Source organism: Xenopus tropicalis, chromosome 3 (assembly GCF_000004195.4).
Source record: "Xenopus tropicalis strain Nigerian chromosome 3, UCB_Xtro_10.0, whole genome shotgun sequence".
NCBI classification, from domain to species: Eukaryota; Metazoa; Chordata; class Amphibia; order Anura; family Pipidae; genus Xenopus; species Xenopus tropicalis.
Genome location: NC_030679.2, coordinates 89,743,125 through 89,756,842, shown reverse-complemented (window position 1 = coordinate 89,756,842; position 13,718 = coordinate 89,743,125). Strand labels below are relative to the sequence as shown.

The 13,718-nt window shown below is 37.0% G+C and overlaps 1 protein-coding gene across 1 annotated transcript in view; it reads left to right on the top strand.

The window, feature by feature from the left end:
* Window positions 1-13,416, top strand: part of mapk8ip2 (mitogen-activated protein kinase 8 interacting protein 2) — a 31,953-nt gene extending 18,537 nt beyond the window's left edge. The window contains 7 exon segments of the mRNA NM_001097201.1: window positions 160-235; window positions 3,780-3,949; window positions 6,110-6,219; window positions 6,379-6,489; window positions 9,048-9,118; window positions 10,053-10,151; window positions 11,263-13,416. Of these exon segments, the coding sequence (NP_001090670.1) occupies window positions 160-235; window positions 3,780-3,949; window positions 6,110-6,219; window positions 6,379-6,489; window positions 9,048-9,118; window positions 10,053-10,151; window positions 11,263-11,335 (710 nt within the window). The 3' untranslated portion in view covers window positions 11,336-13,416.
* The last annotated feature ends 302 nt before the right edge of the window (window positions 13,417-13,718 follow it).

The following is a 13,718-nucleotide window of genomic DNA, read 5'->3' as shown; positions in this document are numbered from 1 at the left end:
AGTAAATTTTTTTTGTGAGAATCAGTATCAGAGATATGAGACATATATCTAGCAGTAATGCATAGGTTGAAAAGAATATCTATTTTCTGAGTATTGTCTATGTGCTATGTGTTCCCTAAAGTTTAGTGCATCATAAGAGTTATTTATTTTTTTCCACAGGCACAGATTCCTTTGGGTTATTTTCCTGTGTAATAAATGGTGAAGAGCGAGAACAGACACACAGAGCTGTGTTCAGGTGAGGGACTATTGTCAACAGTTAGCTACAGAGTTAGTCTATAAATGTGATACAGTATCTAGATTCAGACCTTTCAGTCCATGCTAAAGAATTGCTGGGTCTATCATTATAACAATTACATGTAAAAACAAATAGCCTAACAAGACACATACTGAAACATTTACATTCAAATGTAAAAATCATATGTAAATAAATCATATGTATTTTATTGCCACAATAGATATAGCAGAGAGCCCCTGAACCCATATACGTGTCAGCTCAGAAATATACACATGCCATCAGTGCTGTCTGTTTATTTTGCAAGTACTGGACACAGTAGGACATGAAGTTACAGTAACTATAGAGAAGAAAACAGGGAAGAGCAGACACACTGTAAATGGTTGTACAAGTAAATGGACAATTTTTGAACCTGCATTGCTTCTATTTTTGACACTCAAAAAGTTTTCCTAACTGTTACAGCAGAAAGAAGTAATAAGTCAACCATTATCTAAGTGAGCACGTGGCAAACAGAGGCCATTGAAAAAATATATCTGACAGGGAGCCAGTAAAATGCTACTATATTTGACTGGTAATCCTACTTCTCATTTATTTTGCATTCAGTAAATTGAGCTGCAGAAGAATAAAAGCACTATAGAAAAATACAAAGTAGAAGAAGCACAATTTAACTCAGTAGGAGAGGAAATAATTGCCTCAGGACCCACTTAGCTACATGTTCCAACCCTAACAGGCACCCTTATATCACCATGAGGCCAAAGTAACACACTGAGAATCTAGCATAATGCATTGCATGCATTGAAGTAGTGGGGTATAAACTCTATGTTGAAGGATATGATCATCCATTGGCCTAACGCATTCGTAGTGCAGGTTATGATGATCTAGACCCTATAACTGTTTCCTTCACACAGTTTCCTTACATGAGAACACAAAAGATGCCTCAATACAGGAAAACATGTAATTTTATGAAAACTAATTTTAATAGTTTTACATGTGAGTATGTGCCTTATAAAATCATTTTCCAAGTATGCTATGCAAGGATAACTAATCTGTCATTTGTGTCACTAATAATGTAAAACTGGGTTGGGAAAGATAATTCTGTCACCCTCAGTTTACATGTCACAGAACTTAGTTTGTTGCAGCTGTATTGCAAGAGCTTGGTGCTTGTTATTTATTACACTTAATACATTTGTCTTGATACCATAGTCACACACCCATAGGGGCAGATTTATAAAATGTGAGATTAGTGCTCACTACAGAAAAATTCACCCACTTCTAATTTTAGAAGCTGATTTATCAAATAGTAAACTCTAGTTTCCACCTAATGATAAATATGCTTCTAAATATCCCATAGGAATAAATAAAAAGTTGGTTAATTATTTTGAGGAAAACAGTCATCTCACATTTTGATACATCTGCCCCATAAAGTAAAATATCACACAGAAAATAACAGAGACACTTATAGTCCCCAAGTCGTCTTGAGAAAGCTCTATGCGAAACGCGGGTCGGCGTCTCACACACTTGATCTAGCAATTCCCGTGCCGAGGTATCGACTAGGGTTGTAGGCACGGGAACATTGTCTGACTTCCTGTTGATGTTCAGCCAGTAATGTAGACTGGCTACAGACGTAATCTAGTTAAATGTGAAGCGGGAATAGTTGTAATTGTCGGTTGTAATTGTCGGTCATTTAAAATCCTGTCTGCCGAGGTAACAAACAGAGGTGTAGGCACCAGGATCTGGGTTTGAAACGGAATAGTGGCAAAGGAATTTTGTTGTTTGGCGGTTTGTTAAAATCAGAGGTATAGGCACCAGGATTTAGATCAGAAACGGAACCTTGTTGTAATTGTTTAATTGTCTAGCCGACTCGTAGAATCCTGGATGCCGAGGTAACAAATATAGGTGTAGGCACCAGGATTCTGTCGTTTGGGATTGGAAGCGATGTTTTGATCCATAATGTTTTGGAGCTTTTAATGTGTCGCATATCGTATGAGTAGTAATGACTACACTTAACTATATAAGCGCCGAAACAACAGCGGTAATGTAAGCCGTGATCTAAATGTAGTTTCTCTTGAGGCAATAACGGGCAGTAATGTGGTGAATTAGCAAGGTGAATGCAATTTACGCGCCGTATAAGTAAACTACTAACATCAGCGCATGTTATATCAGCTAATAGTTAAGCAAAAGCTGAATAGCGTTCAGGGTCACATCGAGCAGTTCTCTGATGCCGAAGTAGCAAATGCGAACGTTACTTCTATATGTATTATGTTGAGCATTTGAGATAAATTAAGTCCCAATGTGATTACTGTTCTTGGGTAACCAATGTGAACATTGACAAGCCGTAAGCAATTACAATTGTATCTCCTGCCCGCTCTGCAGTAAGGACAGAGAGAAAATCACTGATTAATAGCTGATAATAGTGCTAGTTTAACTAGCGACTTTGATTTTTTGAAGGGAATGTGCGGAAGCTGTAATGATTGGATAAGCTCACCCTTTCTTTGATAGGTAAAATAGATTACCGAAGTTATTATCAATTTATGGCCAAATGTATGCCATAAAGGACAGCATAATTAGTGATTGCTATCCCGCTGAGCCAAATAGTAGGCTCTAATTAATAATTGATCTGCCTTGAGCAAAGAAAAGAAACTTGTAAATATTATGCTATAAGTAATTCTGTGCCAATTTGATATTGGACATTAACCACAAGGGTTTCACATGTCTCTGGACCATACTAAGACCAGATATACATGATCCTGGAAATAGAATACCAGTGAATTGTGGATTAACCTCAGTAATATTCGGTGAGGTACTAGGATTCAGCAGAGTGAATCATCAGTTAGGAGACTAATTCTGTGCATGTGCACCATAACGATACTTACCCGTGTATAAAGTGAAACATCTATTTGATCCTTTGTATAAAGCAAATATGGATTAAATAAAGACATGACACACGAATGGTGAATAAAAGTTTATTATACGGATGGTGTGATTACTTCCAACTTTCCCATGTAAGAGTTTTTAGTACTTACCTGGATGAAGGAACTACGATTCCTCTTGCAAGCCACACTGTGCAGACCAATTATATTGTTGATACAAATGAAACTAATCACGACAGAAAAAGATACTTTATAAGTAACAATATCCAGGAGGGTAAGAGCTAGAATTGAAACAGTTTCAAGGTGTGATTTTGAACATTTTTTACTTTTTCTTTACTTTTCTATCCATTTTAAGTATTTAATTTTAACCATTAAAAGTAAAAGTTATATTTTAATGATAAGAGGTGTCCCAGTCTTGTCCTTTTCGTGCCTATAACACGTTATATTATATCATTAAATCATAGCTGGCATCTGTTTGCTATAAATTTGGGCTGTAACATATTTTGGGCTTTAACATATTGATGGACAGCTCTTGGCTGTTAGCGCCTGTTTTTGTTTGTGTTTGTTTGTCTGTTAGTTGCTGTGTTGTACATTTACACATGGCCATCCATATCTGTAACATATGCTATGCTCTTTGTTTAACAGATTCAGCACCTGTTTTTTAATCTCTTTTACAGGTTCATCCCTCGTCATGAAGATGAGCTGGAACTTGATGTAGATGATCCCTTGCTGGTAGAGTGTGAAGATGGTTCGTGGTGTCGTGGCTATAACATGAGAACAGGAGAACGAGGAATCTTCCCCTCATTTTATGCCCATGAGGTTGTGTGTCCGGTGAAGGAGAATGTTGGTAAGCTACTGTAATTGTTTTTAGCCTCCCTGTTCCCTTCATTAATCTATTAGGCAGTGATGCTTAAAGGAATAGTGTGGGTAGATGATTACAATATATAGGGTCAGATTCAGAAGTAAGAATTCGAATACCGAAATGGGTAAAATTTGGATTAGGTACGATAATTACTGACGATCGGAAATGTCACGAAAATGCTATCGTAATAGTCACAATAATATATCGTTTTGGCGATAAGAAAGTCACACAATTTTTGTATCCGAACTGTTAATTAGGTATGGCTAAAATCTTATAACTGCTAGGGTAGCCCAAATGGGGGGCATATTTGTCAATTTTCAAAGGAAAAAAATGACCATTGGGAAGAAAAATATGATAAAATACAGTCAACTGTTCTCAACTAGCATATTCGTGAAAAACCTGTACAGATTAGTCATGTTTTATTGAGGAAAAAAGTCACACAAACAAAAAACACATTATTCCACAGTAAAGGCTAAAAATCTTGGCTGCTGTAACAAACTGGTTGAAATCAGTGGAAAAATGTTGCTTGAAAACTTTAGAGACACTTTCCTTTGGCTTCTGTTCTGCAGCTTTAACGTGCTGAGTTTTTTAATGTTTTTTTCTTTAGTATATCATGGCTATTTGAGTATTCACAAAATATATTCACAATCGCATTTTTTCACTCTGGTTTTTCTTGAACGCAAACAAATTTAATCTCTTATATTAATAAATTTGTCCCGTAGGTTAGAGGTTGTAAGACAAAAATTACCTTTTACCTCACTGCCACTGGAAAGAAATAAAGAAAAGCAAAGTGTTAATTTGGGGTTTCACCTGTAACCTTAATCATCTATGGGTCAGTATTTTGGGTGGGCGCGCTATTGACTTTAAGATGGGTTTGTTCTATGTGTACCTTTTTCATTTTACTAACTGTATTTTTATTGGATTTCTTAAGGATCAAGGTGCATTTTCCAAAAAATACATATTTATTGAATAGAAGATCAACTGGCAAATTCTGTGTACCATGATTTATTATGTAGACTTTGCATAGAATGTCTAATCATTTCAGAAGAGATAGGAGAGAAATAATAGCTCAGGAACACCTGGATCTACCTGTCCTGGGCATGTACCTTTATTTACATCAATTAAAGGACATGTAAAGCCTACATTTTACTACAATGTATATATGTTGGGCACATCACCACCACCCAAATGCTATCATGTGTACTGCATATAGCCCCTCTGTTTGCCAGCATCATCACATTTTCCTATACCGAATAGCAGCTTTCACCCGGTGGCCGTATTCCCTCTGACACATTATCAGTTACATTTAAATCTGCTAACAGCATACATGCACAAAACCCCCTATTTAATGTACATTGTATCAAAAATCCAGGCTTACACAGGCAGAACTTTGATAAAAAAAATTCTGCTTGGATTGAGCACTGTATTGGTTAAACTGAGCTCAGGGGAGGAGGTTAGGAGAAAAAATACGAGCATGGAATGCAATGGAACCAGCAATGCCCATGTCTTCATTGGCTGCTAGACTGGAGGGTGTGTTTAGTAATCTGAGCTAGGAAGAACTGATCATGCCCAGGAGCCAATAGCCAAAATAAATTCCTCAGGTAGGGGCTGAGTGGGTTAGAGGAGAAGAAGGAAATCTATATGATTAAGGGGATGCTGCAGCCCTACTATTAACCTTTCAACAACTAGAGTCTTATTTATCAATGTTATTTATGTAAGAAGACAGATGGTCTTATAGGTAGGCTGGAGTTCTTCATATTGTTGCTCTTTAAATCACATTTCTAGGATGATACAAAATATTTGTACTAGTATATAAATATATATATACTATATGTATAATATTATTACAAGAATTACAGAAACAGGAAAAAATCAGATGCCAGAATGAACCTTCTTTTTGATTGTCAGTGCCCTTAATTTCAGCAAGTACTTGAAGTAAATTATGTTTTCACTCTGAGCAGTTAGTTTTGTTCTCTGTATGTACCATAAGCTCAATAGACTGTTGCAAATATGTCTTCAACTCTGTCTCTGAATTTTCTTTATATTGCCTCTCTCTGTTACATACACTGTACAAATGTTTTTCATTCTTCAACTTTTCACTGTCTCTTTTTATCTCTATTTCCTTCCTATCCTGTTTTTCTAAAGTGCTCAGAGGAAATTCACCTTGGGTCCAGATGTTTGATGCCCAGTTTCTGGGATCTGTGGAGGTACCAAATCATCAAGGCAATGGCATCCTTTGTGCAGCCATGCAGAAGGTAACACCCACAAATCCCCAAAGCTTTATTACGTAATACAGTGTAAGGCCTACAGCTTTATCTAACAGCTACTTTCCATACACCTAATACCAGTCTATTATGAATTGATGAGATCGGCCCTAAGCACCTGAAGTGTTCAATCATGTCATTCGCTTATAGATTGCAACTGCGAGAAAGCTAACAGTACATCTAAGGCCTCCTGCCAGCTGTGAACTGGAAATCTCTCTTCGTGGGGTGAAACTTATCCTGAGAGGCAATGACCGGCCAGAGGTATACATTATGCACCATGAAATCACCATGCTAATAAACACTATACAGTGCTCACTTAATTAACTATAATATAATACCAATAATAATAATACAAATCATGAATCAGTCAGATACAAATCCCATTTAAATAATTAACACATATCTAAACCAACTTGATGCCCTCTAAGGAAGATACTAATGTTCAAACCTTACCTCAAAAAGTGATAGTTAATTACCTACCCAGACAGAAATCCCAGGCTCTTCTAGAAATCTGCCAAACTCAATTCCCAACTCATTTCCATAAAGTTTGCCCGACTAACCCAAAACAAGACTCATTAAATCTAGTAGAGAGTTTACTCTATAGCTGGCCATGCCCTGAAAGATTTGGTCACTTACATTCTTGAGCAAGTCAGCATGACTAAGCATAGATATGGTACTCAGCCAAAATCTTGGTGAGATTTTTAAAATATAAAACTATAAAATGTTGAAAAAAATAGAAAGATCCTAATGGGCAGCTGGCTGAGAAACCTGAAACTTTTCAACAAAAAGGAAATGCTTTCTGTCTTTTCCAGGCTTACCGACTCTTCCTACAACACTGTCTGCCCAACACAAAGTATCTGACCAAAAGCATTCTGATTAGTGTTCAGTTGCATTGCAGAGTAGCCTCTATTAACTTTTAAGTGCTGGTGGTTAGCAACTTCTATATAACATAGTTATGTAGTTTCATAGTGTATGGTTGAACATAGGTACATCATGTTCAACCTTTTTGATACTAGTTGATTCAGAGAAAGGCAACAAACCCCATCTGAGGCCAACTCCAATGATTATTAGAGAGAAATTCCTACATGACCCCAAAAGAGCAATTGGACTAATTGCTGCATCAACCTTGTACAAAAAAGTTAACTTTAGTAACCATTTCCAGTACAGTCTCACTTGCTAAAGAGTGATCCAACAGTAAAACTGCTTCAATGTAAAAAATGTTTTTTTGCTCTCTTACATGGAACCTACTGGTAAATAGAGCTTCATACCTTTTTAATGTGTCTTATATTTACACTTACACATTGGCCATTGTTTTTTCATAACTGAGACCTTTCATACCTTATGTCAGCTTAGTTGTTATTCCCTGTACATTGTAGTAATGTCTCTTTTGACACCACAACTGCACTACAGTTTTCCGATTGTATATTCTCAGTGCTTTGTAAAAGGGGATATTTAATCCTTTCTCTTGTGAATCTCCCTTTTAATAGAGAATACATAGCTGGCCCTTTGTGCTTCTGACTGGCATTGTTTGCTTCAACTAAGTTTATTATCCAGAAGTACCCCACAGTTCTTTTACATTAATGATTTGTCTTAGACTGGGCATAATCAAAGGTGCAGATGTTTGCCTGATTTTGCTATCTATATACTTTGACCAAATTGAACTGATCCAGTCATTTTGGCCCCAGGGTCATAGTGCATGCCTATGCAGAGAAGGGCCAAATTGGTTCTCATACAATGGGATGTTCTAACCTGCATGATTGCTGTCTACATTTTATATTGGCCCATGTACGGGCAGCTTTAGTCCCTCCAAGTGCACATTTTCAAAGCCTAAGTGCATCGATTGTCATGTATTAGCACTGAATCACATATTTTACTTTGCCCAGTGTGCTACTACAGATATTTAATTTACAGTCCTATAATTGTTAATTTGAGATCCTAATCCCTATCTAAATACATAAATTTCACCAATTTTTCTTTAGTTCATACCAAATGAAAGGAAGTCTATTACAGTTACTTGACATTGATAGTCTTTGTAAAACAGATGTAAGCCTAGCAAGTAAGAAATAAAAAGAATACCATATACATTGCAGCTGAGTTAATTAATAAGTTATATTTTTTATGCCTGCATAGCATAGTCTTCATTCTGCTTAACACATGTAGCACCCCTATCATTTCTGTTCCTTCTTTTTAACACTAAGGGGCACATTTACTAAGATCCAATTTTTTTCTGGGCTTAAAACACGATATGGTAAAAATTCGGAGTAACCACGATAATTGTTAAAATGTCACTAAAATGCTTTTGTCGTTCGTACAAATTGCATTCTGAAAGTCGCAATATTTTCATGCCGAAAAGTTTGTTAAGCCACGAAAGCCTTTCTGGCCTGATGCCTTCCATGTCTGGCTTTGGAAGCCTTCCATAGGACTCTATGGCATTTGACAGATCAAACCTGTAGAAAAGATAGTCCCGAGGAAAGTGTAACCAAAGCGTTAACGAATTTCGAAATGTTCGTATTCTTTGTATGATTTTTTAGTGGAAATTTCACGAAAAACTTGTGGAATTTTAACAAGCTTTTCGCATACATTCCGAAATGTTCTATACGTTAGAAAAAAGTTGGATAAAATATGAAATTATCTCAAAATTGTTTAGTAAATGGGCCCCTATGTCTGGCCCTCATTAATTAGTTTATTCACGAATCACATACAAAAAACCCCAAAACAAACAAACATTGGCTGTATTAGAACATAACATTCTAAACAAGCTCATACCCTCATACACTACACTGCCCCATAGGTAAACCCTTGTTTTCATTGTGCTACAGGATGAGCGCTGCAGTCACTTTTTCCAAATGAAGAATATTTCCTTCTGTGGATGTCATCCCCGCAACAGCTGGTGAGAAACCTAGGGTTTGAGTGTCTGATAGGGTCACTCACTTACCTTCTTACATGCAGGATTCTTTAGTACTAAGGTTCCCACACGCACTGCTGCTCCTGCTATGATTGCTTATATAGTTACTTACCTGTAGTTTATAAATTAAGAGCAGAAACTGAGAACTCACTACTGATATAATACTTCTGTGGATTCTCAAAACCAGAGGCATATTTCAGGAGTAAAACTTTCCAGTGATGGAAAAGGTTTAAAAGGACAGTACACCCCCATGTTTGCCATGAGTGCAATGAATAGGGCTTGTGCTAAACATACTTTTTGCCTATTGTTTTAATCATGAAAAAAATGTTTTTGTTATTTTTGTGAGGTACATAATTTTATTAACAGAGCACAGATAATCGCCTTAAGGTGGCCATACACAGGCACATTTCAGCTGCCGAATTGGGTCCTTCAGACTGGTTTGGCAGCTTATCTGCCTGTGTATGGGCACCCGAGGGTGTCCTAGGGTGTCCTTTGGCCCTAGGGTCATATAGTTGGGCATACAGGGCAAAGATCCGCTCATTTTGTGACCTTGCTAAACAAGCGTTTCTTAACATGTATGGCCTGTATAGTCTATCTATCTTTATCCAATGTCTGCTTCCTAAGCTGAAGGCTCAGGGCAGTGCACCTGAGCCTCCTAGGACTGCGGAGAGTTTGTTCTACAGATGTTATCATGGTTTTATATTGTTCAGTTTCCCTGTTTGCCTTGGTCAGCTCAAGAAATAACAAAAACCATAGGGTTTTCATGATTAAAACAATAGGTAAAAAGTATGTTTAGCACAAGCCCTATTCATTGCACTCACTGTTTGTACATTTTTCCCACTTGAAACTAATAACTGATGTTTCTCCGAATGGGACCTCTTTTGCTCAAATGCATTTTCTATATTTTTATTTCTTTAAGTTACTTTGGCTTTATCACAAAACATCCTGTGCTGAATCGCTTTGCCTGTCACGTCTTCGTGTCCCAAGATTCCATGCGACGTGTAGCAGAGTGTTTGGGGTGAGTAGATGAACAGGTACAATAATTAACATCCCGCTAGTGTAATTGATTATGTTAAAAATGTCAGGTCAAAAGTGAAACAGCACTTGATCTATCATCAGATTCTATATTTGTAATTTAAAAATGCCATTTCTCTTTTGAAATCCTTAATTCAAATGAATGTTCACCTGAAAACTTACTTTGAGCATGCCATAGAGTATTTAAATCAATTTGCATTTTTTATCTATTTTCTTCGTCTGCTGCTCTTTATATTGGACTCTAGGGACTGGATAGACTGGAATATTAATTGTTGAGGGCCTGGATAAAAGGATTAATTAAAATTAATAACAATAGAGATCTAGGCTCAGTTGGAATTTGGTTTTTAATCATTACTACACATAGAGCAGTAGAATAAAACAAAGTGACTAACTCAAAACACATACTATCTCAGAATAGAAATGTCTAAATTTGGGCTGCCTAAATGGTGCAGTACTATTTCAAATAATTTGCACTTGCCCTCACGGTTTCGCTAAAAGTATAGATGTAAACTAAGGAGGACATAGAGGGGGACAGAAGGCACCTAGTAGGGTTTCAAAACAAACCAAAAAAGTAAGAGAGAGTTATGGGAAATCAGAAGGTAAAGTTGTTGGGTAAACAAAAAGACTTGAAGAACTGAAGAGCAGAGAAAGAAGTTAAAGAAAGATGAGAATTAAACATGAGAAGGACAAAAGGAATAACAGGAAATGAGTAGCAGAGAAAAACAAAAGTAGGCTCAATTTTGGCTCTATAAATATGAAGGGCTACTGTATCTCTAATATACATACCAGGAACCCTTTTTATTTATGTAAGTACTGAATAAATAGTGTCATTAATTTAATGGTTAACATTAATTAGTGGGACCCCCTAGTGTGGCTGGTTTCCTGAGGAGGGTATAGGAGAAGTAATAAATATATCTGATATACACAGTACACCGCAGCTTTAATAGAAAAAAGAGTGAGGCTTACATAGTATTCATCATATATTATACATTATATATGTACATTACTTAAGACAAATGAGGCACTGATATAATGAAGATTAAGGGGGCTAATATGATAGTATACACTAACACAGTTTCTCTTTCTCTCTCCAGACGTGCATTCCAAGAATTTTATCAAGAAAATGTGGAGTTTAGTTGTCCAACAGAAGATATTTATCTGGAGTAACCAGTGGCTTGTAAATAAACAGACGGAATCCAGGGCAATATTGAGATAAATCTTAATGTCATACTCTTTCAGCAAGAACTCCAGGGGCAGTGAGCCTGCATGAACCCTGACCTCAAACTTCCCCCAATTCTTTTAGTAGGGAATTATTATTATTTCACTGGTACAAATCATCTCATATTTATACCATCTGTTTTCTGCTAAAGACTGCAGAGCACCCCATGGTAGCTTCTATCTCTATCGCTAAAGACTAAAAAGCTTGTCAATTCCCTCCACTTCCAGCTTTAAACTGCAAAGTATCTACTGTACATTAGCCCCCTTACCCCCACCAAGACATGGTTTCATTCCTTCATTTTTACAATGTACAAAAGCCCCTCATACATGCTGCAACACATAGAAAAAAAACCTTCTGGTCACCCCATAACCATCTTATTACCCATAATTCAGTTGCATATAACTGAAGATTATTGCCGATGTGCTGAACATTTCACCTTAACAGCATTGAATGCTACAGACTGGTGCAGACCAATAAGTCCAACTCCTCACCACTACACATATACACACACATACACTCTTCTAGGCCTTGTTTAGGCTGCAGTTTCCTTATTTGTGCTCCAACAGATGTGCACCTCATGACACCATAGACAATGACTCTGTAATTATTATGGTAACTCCTGAACTCCTGTCAAACTACTTGCCCAAGCTTGGCTAAGTGATACTTTAATTACTTATCACTTTGTTCTCCCTTTGTGATGTTTGGCAGCTTGTCTTTCTATTATTCCTTTGTACAATATGTGACCTGCAGCTCATTGCTAAAATAACCTAACTGGTGATCTGCAGCTTACTGCACAAAACTAGCGGTCCTTTCATTGATCAGTAGGTCACAGCTTGCCCCTCTAGCAGCGCTGCCGGTGAAATCTTCGGATGTTTTCACTTCTTTAGGAGCGGCACATCATTGCCTTTGATAATGTAGCTCTGGGATCTACATCACGGGCTATAAAGCATGGAGACAGCCACCTTAGGTATCTAGAAACTATAGTGACATTTTATATCTGACTTATCTATTATTAGGAACAATAAAGGTATGTATAATATGGTTTAATATGGTTCAAGGGTAATTTCTAAAGTGGTACAAGTAAAATGCTGAATATAATACAAACAGGATTAATATCAGGAGCACTATAAAATGTGATATTTACACAGGCCCAGATTTACTTTAAAGCTAAAGAACAAATTGTATGCCGGAGCACATTTCTAATCAACAATGGGACTTGTCTTGTTGCATTACTCCAATTCATAGCACTGCTTGATTATGCTGAAATCTCATGAGAATATACTTTAATTCATTTTAGATACGTGGGTATAAGGTCCTCCTCAAACTCTAAAATCATATGACGATCTGCATTAAAAGCACTGACTTGGCCGCAGTGTGCCTGCAAGTAATGTTTAAACCAATGGTAGTTACAAGTGGTCTAGAACAGAGATTATATAGGCAGCTGACAGCACATCCTGATGCTGGTAGTTCCAGTTTAACAGTGCTTAGGGGGATGCAGAATGGGCACCCTGACCTTATGTGTCAAATCTAGATGTGCCATATGTTTTCAAGGCATGAGATGATAAACCAAAAGCATGCTTGCATGTGTATATATATATTTCCTCCATTTTTCCTAACCCTTTGTAAATCTGGGCCATAGGCTGGGAACATGACTTTTATTGATTAAAAGAAAACTATACCTAAAATACAGTATCCATGCCCTGAATAGGAATAACAGTTTCTTGGATAGATTGCGTTTGCTGCGGTTTTCCTTTGCGGCCATTGCTTTTTATTCTGCTGGAGATTGTCCATCTCTTTCTTTTGTTCAGTCTTGTCACAACCAATACTTATACACCAACAATTTACAATATAGCTTAGTGATAGTTTTCTCTTTAACTTTTAAAGAGTCACCATGGGAAAAGTCAGAGAAAAAAAAACCTATGTAATATCACATGGACTTAAAAAACAGCAATTAAAGGAATAGTAATCTTTGTTAGGATAGCCATTTAGCAATATAATAGCAGTGAAATAAACCTGTATGTGCTGAAAATACTGTGTGTATTGCTTTACCTACCTTTTGACTCCAAGCCAGTTGTTAAAGCAAATTTCCTTTTGTTAGTTCGTTGAAGCTGCAGTCTGTACTTTTGTCCAGAGGGTGGGGCAGCCGAGTTATTGCAACGCTCTCAGTAACCAGAAAGGGAGAAGATGCACATGCCAAAGGGCAACCTTTCTTACTCGGGAGCCACAATCAAATGTAAAAAGACTTGGAGAGCAACACAAGCATCATAACAGTTCATGGAGGTGCCAAATAAGGGCTGTGATTGGCTATTAGGTACCTCTGGTTGGGGATCA